Source organism: Heptranchias perlo, chromosome 40 (genome assembly GCF_035084215.1).
Source record: "Heptranchias perlo isolate sHepPer1 chromosome 40, sHepPer1.hap1, whole genome shotgun sequence".
Lineage (NCBI taxonomy): Eukaryota > Metazoa > Chordata > Chondrichthyes > Hexanchiformes > Hexanchidae > Heptranchias > Heptranchias perlo.
In genome coordinates this window covers 7,994,532-8,007,986 of record NC_090364.1, presented here as the reverse complement: position 1 = coordinate 8,007,986, position 13,455 = coordinate 7,994,532, and the positions used below count along the sequence as shown (strand labels likewise).

The window sequence follows — 13,455 nt, the reverse complement described above, 5'->3', positions numbered from 1 at the left end:
GGGATTGGAGAGAGAAGGCACTGTGCTGGGATTGGAGAGACAAGGCACTGTGCTGGGATTGAGAGACTAGGCACCGTGCTGGGATCGGAGAGACAAGGCACTGTGCTGAGATTGGGAGACTAGGCACCGTGCTGGGATCGGAGAGACAAGGCACTGTGCTGGGATTGAGAGACTAGGCACCGTGCTGGGATTGAGAGACTAGGCACCGTGCTGGGATCGGAGAGACAAGGCACTGTGCCGGGATTGAGAGACAAGGCACTGTGCTGGGATTGAGAGACAAGGCACTGTGCTGGGATTGGAGAGACAAGGCACTGTGCCGGGATTGAGAGACAAGGCACTGTGCTGGGATTGAGAGACAAGGAACTGTGCTGGGATTGAGAGACAAGGCACTGTGCTGGGATTGGAGAGACAAGGCACTGTGCCGGGATTGAGAGACAAGGCACTGTGCCGGGATTGAGAGACAAGGCACTGTGCCGGGATTGGAGAGACAAGGCACTGTGCAGGGATTGAGAGACAAGGCACTGTGCTGGGATTGAGAGACAAGGCACTGTGCTGGGATTGAGAGACAAGGCACTGTGCTGGGATTGAGAGACAAGGCACTGTGCTGGGATTGGACGCAGTGATCGCGGAGCAGGGTTTGGGGAGGTGGGACAGCTTCGGGATTGGGAAGCAGGGATTGTGGAGTTAGGACTGGGGAGAAGATTTGTTCAATGTTGGTCTTCATATTGCAAAAATAGATATAGAGTTTTTTGGAAGGAGATCAACGGGGAATTACAGGACTGATTCCTGAACTTGGAGGGTTGAATTATGAGGAATGATTTACCACCTGGGAATGGAGAAGGAGGATGAGGGGGACCTGATATTGGTTTATGGAGAATTTCGATGCAGGAAAAAGTATTTCTGTCAGGCACCGAATTCAAGGACTCGGGGACACAGTTTAAAGTAAAGGAAAATAAGACATTTACTAAGTGGGAGATGGAAATGTGGAACAGATTAGCAGGCGGGTGTTGGGACCATGGCACGGTTTCAAAAAGGTTTGAATGAATTCCTGTTAGGAAATGGGATATGGGGCTATTAGTTCTGGAATCAGGGGAAGGAATCCGATGGGAGATTTGGAAGGGTTGGCTGGATGGACCCACAGTCTTCTGCCCAAAACATTACTATGTTACCATGAAACTCACTGTGTTGGGAGTTGGTTACACTGACCATTGGGGTAGTACAGCTTTCTTATCCCCTCCCACTCTCTGGAAGGCACTGGCCGTTGTTAGCAATTAGGAGCAGGAACAGTGGCTGATTTCTCCCTTCATCACGATCCCTGAGAGCAATTCTAACACGCCGTTTCTTGGCCGTCCTGCGACCCCCTAAAGTTACAATTTTTTTTTAACTGGATAATTAACTCATGCCCAACCTGTGATCTGCAATCCTGCATTTTACTCCTTCCCACAACCTTCCTGCGGCACTTCTGTAGTTGGCCAGCAGGTGTCGCAGTGACCCCACCGGTGCAGCTTAGAATTTCCCACCACTGCTGACTCCCTGTTTCCTCCTGAGAAAGGGTCTGTTGCTTTTTCACAGACATTAATAGCCCTTCAGACACTAATTGCAAACAAGTCATCGCGCAACGGAGAGACTGAAAATAAATGTGCTCTTACATTAAAGGAGTGCAACAGACAGCAGGGATGTGGTCCTCTCACCAATCAATTCCACTTGTAATTAGGAGCGATATGACCTGTGGAGGACTCATAGCAGGTCAGTGAATTGTTGTCACGTTCGGTACCAAGCTAAACCCCCTGCCCCAGGGTCATGTGTCGTCTTATTTCTGTCCTGACATAATAATAACAACAACTTGCATTTATATAGCGCCTTTAACGTAGTAAAACGTCCCTAGGCCCTTCACAGGAGCGATTATCAAACAAAATTTAACACCGAGCCACATAAGGAGATATTAGGACAGGTGACCAAAAGCTCGGTCAAAGAGGTAGGTTTTGAGGAGCGTCTTAAACGGGGAATCGTAGATATTAGAAATTTACGACACAGAAGGAGGCCATTCGGCCCATCATGTCTGTGCTGGTGTACCGTTCCATTTTCACTATCTGCTTTCACTCCCCTCCTCCCCGCTATAAAGTTTCTTGTAGCCTGAAGACCCCAGTAAACTGATCAAAGTGTTTGATGACACTGTGGACAATGTATCAGTGCCTGCTGCAGTTTAGTTGTGCAGTGGATCCTAGATCATTGCTTACCAAGTAAAAGTATAGAATCCCAATGTGTTGTAAAATTGTTTACAATTGTCAACCCCAGTCCATCACCGGCATCTCCACTCCATTATGCAGGTTAGAGAGGTGGAGAGGTTTAGGGAGGGAATTCCAGAGCTTAGGGCCCAGGCAGCTGAAGGCACGGCCGCCAGTGGTGGAGTGATGAAAATCGGGGGTGCGGAAGAGGCCAGAATTGGAGGAGCGCAGAGATCTCAAAGGGCTGCAGGGCTAGACAAAGTTACAGAGATAGGGAGGGGCGAGGCCCATGGAGAGATTTGAAAACAAGGATAAGAATTTTAAAATCGAGGTGTTGCTGGACCCCTCACTCCCCTCCCCCGAGACCCCCGGGATCTGCAGAGCGAAAGCAGCTACCACAATAAGCACCACAGGCTTCAGACTGGTGCCTGAGGCAGTGTCTGTAAAGGTGTTTAATCAAAGGTTCAGGTCAGAGACCATTGGTTTGCTGCCACGAGATAAGACCTTGTTAAAGAGAGCTTTGTGCGCTCTGGTGTTTTTAAGTAGCACCTGTCTGTCCCGCGCTGTGGGCCTATTGTGAGAGGTAAAACCAGGTCAGAGGCTGCTCCAAGAAACCGGATTGAATACCTGGGAGCGGGTTCACAGACACTGAATCTAACTTGAGAGCCCCAAGGTCCTCCCTTATGAGGCGCTCCGCGACAGGCTTCTCACCGACTCTCCCTAGCTGTGGGAGGCAGATTATCACACGGGCCTGCGGGGCTCGTGCCCAGGCCGTCCCCGCCGTATATGAACCCCCTCTGGTAAAAGACACCATGACGCAGAAACAACTGCATACGACAGCTGGATCAGTTTAATTTAAGTGTAGTATATTGTGATAGGATTATTATTGTCTGAGGCTGAACCAAACCGTTCGCAAACTTGGCTTCCTTGACCCTGAGCTGGTCTTCTGACCACATATCTACTCCGTCACCAAGGCCGCCTACTTCCACCTCCGTAACATCGCCCGTCTCCGCCCCTGCCTCAGCTTATCTGCTGCTGAAACCCTCATCCATGCCTTTGTTATCTCTAGACTTGACTATCCCATTACTCTCCTGGCCAGCCTCCCAACCTCCATAAACTTGAGTTCATCTAAAACTCTGTTGCCCGTATGCTAACTCGCACCATGTCCCGTTCTCCCATCACCCCCCGTGCTCGCTGACCTACATTGGCTCCCGGTCCGGAAAAGCTTCAATTTAAAAATTCTCATCCTTGTTTTCAAATCCCTCCATGTCCTCACCCCTCCCTATCTCTGTAACCTCCTCCAGCCCTACAACCCTCCGAGATCTCTGTGTTCCTCCTCCTTTAAGACGCTCCTTAAAAGTTACCTCTTTGACCAAGCTTTTGGTCACCTGTCCTAATATCTCCTGATGCGCCTCGGTGTCAAATTTTGTCTGATAACGTTGCTTCATCATCGCTGGGTCAAAGTCCTGGAACTCCCTACCTAACAGCACTGTGGGAGAACCTTCACCACACGGACTGCAGTGGTTCAAGAAGAGGGCCCACCACCACCTTCTCAAGGGTAACTAGGAATGGGCAATAGATGCCGGCCTTGCCAGTGACGTTCACATCCCGAGAATGAATAAAAGAAAATTAAGAACCAATGATTTGTACCGCTTTGAAGATTACTTCTGTTTTAGTGATAAATATTGGCCAGAACACCAGATCATGGGATCTTATATGTCCACCTGAGAGGGCAGGTAGAACCATGATTTAACATCTCATCTGAAAGACAGCAGCTCTGACACTACAGCACTCCCTTAGTACTGCACTGAAGCGTCAGTCTGGATTATGGGCTCAAGTCTCTGGAGTGGGACTCGAACCCACAACTTAACTTAGAAGTGAGAGGGCTACCCCCAGAGCCACAGCTGATACTCGGGTTAATTATGACAATCTTACTGCGATCCACTAATACGTATCCACAGACCCAGGTTAGACGCGGCCCGTGGGGGCGGTCGCTCCGACTGTCTGCCCCTCTTCCGCGGAATTCTCCGCGCCCGGGTGGCCCTGGAGAGGGAGCACGCGGTGTCTGCCGGTACTCTTGAGGCTTTCTGCGACCGGTGGGCACCGCAGGGACTGGAGTGCATCCTGGACCGTTACAATAAAATTATTATTTGACACATGTTTTGTTTTTTTGTGATTTGCTGCACATAAAACACGCCCTAACCCCCCCTTCTCATAAAAGGAGGACCTAAACACACAAAAAAGTCAACCTGCTTACACATCCATAAAAATGGGTGACTATGTAAGGCTAACAGCTTTAATCAGGAAGAGAGACTGAAAATATTAATGAGAGACAAAAAAAACGTGAGACGGATCACAAACCCATTTAAAGATAGGGAGCTCTGTTTATTTTAACAAGAGAGACACATCAGAACCAGTCACATCTTTAAAACCAAATGGATTGAGTTGGTGTTGGAGTTGATTTCTGACGAAAGGTCACAGACCTGAAATGTTAATCCTAAGCTTCTCTCTCCACAGATGCTGCCTGGCCGGCTGAGTGTTTCCAGCATTTTCTGTTTTTAATCCAGATTTTCAGCATCTGCGATGTTTTGCTTTTTGTCTCATTGAATGATTCGATTTCTTTTTACGTCCGGGTGGATATAAAAGATTCCACGGCCACTATTTGGAAGAAGAGAAGGGGGAGTTCTGCCTCAGTGCCCTGGGCCAATATTTATCTCTCAACCAACATCACTAAAAACACAGGTTATCTGGTCATTTATCACGTTGCTGTTTGTGGGATCTTGCTGTGCGCAGATTGGCTGCCGCGTTTCCTACATCACAACAGTGACCACACTTTAAAAAGTACTTCATTTGCCGTAAAGCCCTTTGGGACGTCCTGGGTGGTGAAAGGCGCCATATAAATGCAAGTTCTTTCTTTTCGATGGACTGGTTTACTGGCAAGGAATGGGTTGGTGGTGCCATGGGGACAGACTGCCTCACTCTGTGAGCCGCTGGATGCCAACAAGAGCAGGGGCACATTGCCAGCGGGGAATCGATGCCAGCTCTCCCAGTCCCGTCTGCATTCTGATGCAGCTCCTCAGATCATCCAAAACCAGCGTTGGAATATAGGAAAAGGAGGCCATTCAGCCCCTCAAGCCTGTTCCGCCATTCAATTAGATCATGGCTGATTTGTATCTTAACTCCATTTGCCCGCCTTGGTTCCGTAACCCTTAATACCCTCGCCCAACCAAAATCTATCAGTCTCAGTTATGACATTTTTTAATTTATCCCCAGCCTCAACAGCTTTATTGGGCGAGAGAGTTCCAGGTGGTGATGGTGGTGGTTTGTCCATCGTCCTGGTTGATGACAGACTATAATTCATCTCCAATGTGATACAGGTTGTGGGTTCTCACATGACTGTAAAGTCCGATTTTCGCTAGGAATGTTTTCGCACACATGGGAAGGACATGGGATGTCAGATTGACTCGAGGGCTGATTTATCCTTGATTTCCTTTGGGGGTCACTTTTTTAAAATTTTGACCTATTTACGGCAGCTCTGTGCCTGAATGTGTGTGTGATTGTGTGTGTGTATGTGGATGTGTGTGATTGTGTGTATGTGTATGTATGAGTGTGTGTATCTATGTGTGCATATGTATGTGTATGTATTAGTATGTGTGCGTGTGTGGGTGTGTGTACATATATGTATGTGTATGTGTATGCGAGTGTGTGTAATAATGAATGTGTATGTATGTGTGTGAGTATCTATTTGTATGTATGTGTACATGTATGTATGTCTGTGTATGTATGTGTGTATGTGTATATGTATGAGTGTGTATATGTGTGTACATGTATGTATGTATGTGTATATGTATGTGTGTATGTATGAGTGTATGAATGTGTATTAGTCTGTATGTATGTGTATATGTGTGTCTGTGTTTGTATGAGAGTGTGTGTATGTATGTGTATGTGTTAGTCTGTATGTATGTGTATGTATGTATGAGGATGTGTGTATATGTGTGTGTATCGTGATGGGAGGGGGAATATCTGCTGGCATTTGGAAAACGTCCGATCATTCCCTCTGTGTGTGTGTCTCTCTCTCTCTCCCACCCCTCCAACATTTACAGACAAACACAGCCCCGCCGTCAGTGCTAACGTCAGAGCTTGTTCTTTGCTCCGAATCCTGCTGTGCCTTTCACCGCGATCTTGAATAAATAGGCAGAGCGCAGCTTACATCAGTCCAGAAAGGGGAGGGGAGGGGGGTGATAGAGAGAAAGATTGACTCCTTTAACTGTGGGCTGCGCCAGATGCAAGAAGGATTCCTGGGATACGTGTGGAGGAATTTGCAGTCTGTTGATGCAAAAATAAACTTTCCGTAAAGTTTTTGGACTCCTTGAACAGAGCTGTTTTGTTATTATTTTGTTGGAAAGTGGGTGATTGTCTCTCGCCTTTGATCCATTAAACAAAAATTGAAGATTTTTTTTTTGGGGGGGTGGGGATTATTTTGTTTTGTTGCAATGTCTCATTTGTCCAGCTTGGCTATGGGAGAGTCTGAACGGAAAAGGCAGCCGAGATACCTGAATAAGGCGGTGTGTAGAAGTTTATTTGGGACGGTGGATCACGATGAACTGAGGAGAGATCTGAAAAATCAGCTTAAAGAGATTAACAACTCCCACTGCCAGAGGTGGAATTTTGATTTCGAGAATCACAGCCCTCTGACTGGGAATTACATCTGGGAAGCGCTGGACACCCAGGATCTGCCCAGTTTCTACAGGGACTCCTCTCCCTCCGACCCCATCGCCGACATCAGGTGCGACCCCGAGTCACCCGGCGTTAAACTGGGGCTGAACGCGAAAGAAAACGAGAAAAGCAACAGAAAGAGCGGAGCGAAAGCTGCCAAGAACAGAAAGCGGGATCTTCCCGCCCCTATAACAGGTAGGTTGTGAAATCAGAACATGGAGAAAAAAAAATCAACTGTCAGCATGTTTACCAATCCCGTCTGATCCAAACATTCCCTGGTTATATTTATTTATATGGTCGGTGTGGAAAATGTTGCCCAGTTTAGTGTGTGGAAAAGTTTTGCTCTGAGAGTTTGAAAAGTTTGTAAGTCTTTTCTTGCCTGGTGAATCTGGAATTTGTAAAAAGCATTTTTTCTTGTCCTAGTGAATCTGGAATTTGTAAAAAGCCCCTTTTTTCTTGTCCTAGTGAATCTGGAATTTGTAAAAAGCCCCTTTTTTCTTGCCTAGTGAATCTGTAGAAGTTTTTCTGCCCTGTTCAGCTGTTTTGATGAGCGAGTTGGAAGTTTTGGGGTGTGACTCCTTACACAGCTCAGTGACGCTGGCTCTCAAAACTCCTCGTTTTGCTCTTGTTTATTCTTCCACCTTTTTTAATTAAAAGCCCGTTTTAAAAAATTAAAGCGAAGCTCCTGTCTGTGTGTGTGCAGATTTGCCGTTCATAACTTTAAACCCACCTCTCCCTCTCTACTTCTACAGATTTCTTTCCAAAACGCAAGAAGACGGTCGGCTCTAAGTTTTGTGTTGAAACACCACCGGTGATTTGCGGGGAGCAGACTCCACGCAAAAGGATTCGGTAAAAAGTAAAGGACTAAGGAGCAGCTAGGAAGCGAGAGAGAGACAGAGGTCAGTCTGAAACCAGCGATCTGGAGATCCAAAATTAAATAAATCGGATTTTTGGGAGGCGGTTTAGCTCCCATTTGTGATCGGATTACACTGGGGCATTGCAAAAAATGGTTCACCTTATACATTTCTGTAATTTAATTATCTTTCAAACTTAATAATGTGAGCCCCCTTAAACAGATACTATCCACCTTTAACAGCCCTGTTTTTAATTTGACTTTATTCACAGGTTTCCAAAATTTTTTTTAAAATCACAATTTTATATCTTAAAATCATTGCAAGGTAAGAGTTAGAATCTGTAGTGGTCGAAACTGAGGCGTCCCTTTAAGTGTTAGTTTCTGGGTGTTTTGGGCTTGTGTGTTGTGTCTCTCTCTCCCCGGGAGTTGGACTCTGCCTTGTTTGTGGACTGTCGCCCGACGTCACCTGTTTTAGTATTCCTCCCTCCCATACTTTGGCTAAGAATCCTCCCTGAGTCTCAGGGACCCCATCCCCCTGGGATTTGATAGAGTTATGGAAAGTGGCGGGAAAGACAAGCCCATTCCCCGGGAAAAGGGGGTGTGCTGGTGTAGAGAGAGAGAGAGGAACCTGAGCTTTAAATGTTAAGTCAGTTTACACTCTAGGGTCTGGTTAACACCTTTGCTAAGGTCCTATTTTATACATGGTTTTTAAATTTTACCTGTTGATATCTAATTACTCCCAAGGCCAGTACTCAATTTGTACACTTGTTTTTGTAAATGACACTTGGATTTGCTAAACACCTGTTGACCCTCCTCTGCATGTTTTAAAGAGTCTTCACTTTAAATGGTGTTCATTTAGGAAATGTGTGATGGTTCAGATTGCATCTCATCTGATCCCCCAGAGCTGTTGTTAATTCCTCTTTTTCATACGCCGGGCTCTGGAAGCTGACCGCTCTTCCCAGAATCAATCCGACTACAGTTCTGTTACTGGGATGAGGGAGGCTGGAGTGTGGTAATAGGGATGGGGAAAAATCAGCTGGGGTTCCTGCTCCTGATCACTATCCAAAGACCTCTTTCCCCCCCTCCCCCACCAATGGAAAGTGTGTATGGACCATCCGTGCAAACGCTGAGGGTGGGAGAATGAGGATAGATATGCCTCACCCCCTTCCCCAATTTTTATTTCCTGTATGGGATATGTTGCACCCCCCACTCCAAATCCTGCAATTGTCCGCTGATTTTAAACCCCCCCCCAATCATCATCTTCCCAACATTTTTTTGTACAGGTTGCTCCTCTGGTGCAGATGTAGGGTTGAGGATAGGATAAGGGGCAGTGGTTAATGTCTTCCCCCCATGGTTGAATAGCTGGCACTATTCAGTTGTCTAGCCTTGCACACATCAAGAATGGGCCCGGGAGCAAGCAAGCAAGGAAGGAAAGAAGGGAGGAATATCAAAGATTTTTTTTTAAAAACGCAACACCATGCAAAGCACAGACGTTCTTCTATCCAGAGTTGGCCAAATTGTTTTCCCACGATGAAGTTGGAGGCCCTTAGATTCAGTCACTGCAAAACCCCACACTAGGCTATCTGCCTTGAATATGTGTGAAAATGATTTATTTTCGGGGGATATATCTCCCTCGCTGGGTTTCGGCTCCAGATAACTGCTCGTTTCCCCCCACCCCCATTGGTGAGGCAGCCACTACTGGTCATTGCTCTCGTGCCCTCTAACTGGGGGTTGAATGATCTGTAACAGTGGTAGCAAGACTGTCTGCAAACCTGCAAAATTGACCTCGATCGAGGTATTTGAGTGACAGTCACCCCCAGGGTCCAGACCTGTGGCCGCTGGGCTTATAAACCGGAATGGGAAATTCAAACAAAAAAAATTGTGATTTAAAGTTTTTTTGGTCGGTAATCGCGTCCATCACTAAGCGGCTTCCCAGTGTCACTGGCCTTGGAGCAGAGTGTGTGGCATCTGTGTGAATATTTGTGCTAGATCTACATTGTAATTATAGACTGTCCTTCCCAATGTGGGCTGTGTTTGGAGAGGGCAAACACTAGGCTGAAATACTGGTTGTTACAGATGTGCCACTGCGGGTAGCAATGGGATCAATTTTAGGTGATGTATTAATAGCAACAACCACTTGCATTTATATAGCGCCTTTAACGTAGTAAAACGTCCCAGGGTGCTTTGCAGGAACGTAATCAGACAAAAATTGAGCTAAAGAAGGAGACATTAAGACAGGTGATCAAAAGTCTGGTCAGAGGTAGGTTTTAAGCAGCGTCTCAAAGGAGGAGAGAGAGAGAGGCAGAGAGGTTTGGCGAGGGAATTTCAAAACTTGGGGTCAAGAGGGCTGAAGGCACGGCCGCCAACGGTGGAGTGAAGGAAGTGGGGGACGCACAAGAGGCCAGAATTGGAGGAGCGCAGAGATCTGGGAGGGTTGTAGGGCTGGAGGAGGTTACAGAGATAGGGAGGGGGTGAGGCCATGGAAGGATTGGAACATGAGGACGAGCATCATATAAGAAATGTATGGCATAACATCAAAGTATTGGCTCATGTGATTTCCCCGTTGGCATATTATCTACACACTAGGACAACCTACTTTTGGGCTTTTAAATAACATTGTCCCATTTCTGACTTTCAGATGCTTTTGCACTAGGTATTTCAGTGAAACCTCATGGCCTTGAGAGTTCGACACCCACCCAGATCAAAGTTAATCAGATCTTGAATGTAATTAAACCTGAATGGATTCTCCAAGAGCAAAGGGCAGCTTCAAACCGCGTGTGTCGGAGACGATAAACTTTCTGGATTACGGAAGCCTGCAGCACCGTCATTCCGAGTGAGCTCTTCATGTACACACCGTGCTCACTTAAACTGCACAACGGTTTAGCTTTTATATTCAATTTTGGAGCAGAGGGCACGAAAGAACTCCTCACTACAGTGCCCACACTGAACAGTCCCGAGAGGCCGTTGACAGTTCAATTGGTTGCCTCATGCGAATGGGAATCAGAAAGCTAGCTTGCTGTCTGGATATAAGTCAGGACGAAACTTTCCTTATTGGCAGTCTTGCTCAGAGATGGCTGGTGTGGGGGGGCAATGGAGAAAAGCTGCACTGGTGCAGTAGGGGGCCCACTTCACGGCGTTAACACTGCGTGGCAGAGCAGAGGGAGTGTCACTCTGTACATCGAACCTGGTGCTGTACCTGACCTGAGAATGCTGGGCCGCAGTTATACTGCAGGTAGTGTTCGGCATGTGCCCAGTGCAATATGTGTCGGCAGACCCTTGTTGTACGGCAGCCTGACCAGCGTCGAGGTGGAATGCTGTCGCTGGGCACGCCTCCCCATACACATGCCGTGCTCCGCACACCAGGCCACATCTGCTTCGTCCTAACAATAAAAAGATTCCTTATCAAATTTTTTTTAAAGTCCCCGAGGCATTTTAAAAAAAAAAAAATTGCACAGGACTGGAGTTATACTGCAGCTACCATGAGCTCCAAGCAGTGCGAGTCAGCCTGCTGTGAAGGGTTTTGTAGTTCTCGCCTTTAGTCCACTCGGGCGAGAGACAAGCTGGTTAAACGTTCACTGGTTCTGGCCTCGATGTGCAGTTGCAGCCACATCCCATCAGCCCTTAAGCCTTTGATGCTGACGCTGGATGCCTGAAATGGGAAGTGTTCCATTCGCACCACTGACACCTCCCATCTTGGTGAGGAAAAGATTCTACAACAACAATCAAAATCTGAGGCCCAGCTTTGGGCAAATCCCAGCAGGCCCCAGCGCTGGGGGCTTTGGGCGAGTCCCAGCAGGCCCCAGCGCTGGGGGCTTTGGGCGAGTCCCAGCAGGCCCCAGCGCTGGGGGCTTTGGGCGAGTCCCAGCAGGCCCCAGCGCTGGGGGCTTTGGGCGAGTCCCAGCAGGCCCCAGCGCTGGGGGCTTTGGGCGAGTCCCAGCAGGCCCCAGCGCTGGGGGCTTTGGGCGAGTCCCAGCAGGCCCCAGCGCTGGGGGCTTTGGGCGAGTCCCAGCAGGCCCCAGCGCTGGGGGCTTTGGGCGAGTCCCAGCAGGCCCCAGCGCTGGGGGCTTTGGGCGAGTCCCAGCAGGCCCCAGCGCTGGGGGCTTTGGGCGAGTCCCAGCAGGCCCCAGCGCTGGGGGCTTTGGGCGAGTCCCAGCAGGCCCCAGCGCTGGGGGCTTTGGGCGAATCCCAGCAGGCCTCAGCACTGTGTGAGCAGGTACCAAATTCAGGGTTGACTATTTCTGTGACTTCAAAAAGCCCCTCAAGGTTCCACTTGGGACATGACCCATAAATAATGAGGGGAAAATGGATATTGTAAAATAAATGAATTCAAAAATAATAAACTTTATGACATTAAAAAAAAGCCTCTTTTTAACCTCAGAACCACCAGAATTCAGCAACAATCAAACCTCAGCAGTAGGGATCTTTGTACAAACTCCTGTAAAATAGGAAAAAAGGGTCTATAAGATTATTATGTATAAAGTTGCATACAGTTCATTTAAAAGCCAATGTAGCTGATATTTTTCCAGAATGTTTAAAGATATTGTGTATAATTTAGATTTTTTTGCTTGTGGATCCATTAGGATAATAGAATGCCAAACCTGTACACTTTTTCACTGTTGCCATCTCGATTGATTGTAATTAAATAAAATGAATCCATATTTAAACTTGGTATCAGTTGTCTGTGGCCGGATTTTTTTTTCCTTTTGTAAAACTTCCCCGTCGTCTCTCCCTCTCCCCCCTGAAGGTTCTCACATTTGTTGGGGTGTGATTGCACGGCCTCCTGCAACCCTCGCCCAACTGTCCATTCTTAATGTGTGAGCCGAGGCTGTTTGACCATGGAGGGCATCGCCGCTGAGCACAGTCTTGCTCCTCCACCCCCGTGCTCGCACGCGTCATTTCCTGCTGGGAGTCACAGGACAACAATCAGGAATGGAAACCCTAGCTGACATTTCTGTTTTCAATCCTGCCCCTCAGCTCAGGGGCACTGAACCAATTTCATCGCTGTGGTTGAAATCGGCTAACAGCACCCACCGAGGATCGGTACTGGGTGCTTGGCCTGCGTAGCTCAGTACCACACTGGGCGGTGTATTTACCGTCGGAGGCATCCCGAGAGCCTTTGCGGGATCAGGCTTTTTTTTTAATGCTTGGCCCAACTCAGCATAGAGTAGGGATTGAACTAGTGACTGCCCTGGTCTATATTGCAGCGCTATACACAGCTCATGCAACACTACCCAATGGGCCACTAGCAAGAGCAACCTTACGAACAGGATCGATGAGGCTCCCTTCAGTTGATGTGTGTGTATATGTAGGGGCGGAGGGCAAGACTGTGCTCAGTGGCGCTGCCCCCCATGGTCAATTGGCTGGCTGTAAATAAACGTCAAAATAGATGAATGGTCTAATTTTGGTGGGATTAGCTGAGGGCCGAATATTGGCCAAGACACCAGGAGATCGCCCTGCTCTGAAAAGTGCCATGGGATCTTTAGCATTCACCTGAGTCATCAAAACAGGCAGATGGGGCTTTGGTTTAACATCTCACCTGAAGGACGGCACCTCCAACAATGCAGCACTTCCCTCGGTACTGCATTGAAGTGTCAGCCCAGCTTATGGTCCTGAACCCATAGCCTTCTGACCCAGAGAGAAAGAGTGTGATTGGACCAATTT

The 13,455-nt window shown here is 47.8% G+C and overlaps 1 protein-coding gene across 1 annotated transcript; it reads left to right on the top strand.

Moving 5' to 3' along the window:
• Positions 1 to 6,453: 6,453 nt before the first annotated feature.
• On the top strand, positions 6,454 to 12,463 carry LOC137305644 (cyclin-dependent kinase inhibitor 1-like). The gene is made up of 3 exons (XM_067974532.1): positions 6,454 to 7,136; positions 7,694 to 7,840; positions 10,433 to 12,463. Exons 1-2 carry the CDS (start codon positions 6,719 to 6,721, stop codon positions 7,792 to 7,794), a joined length of 519 nt encoding a protein of 172 aa, XP_067830633.1. The 5' UTR covers positions 6,454 to 6,718; the 3' UTR covers positions 7,795 to 7,840; positions 10,433 to 12,463.
• Positions 12,464 to 13,455: the final 992 nt, after the last annotated feature.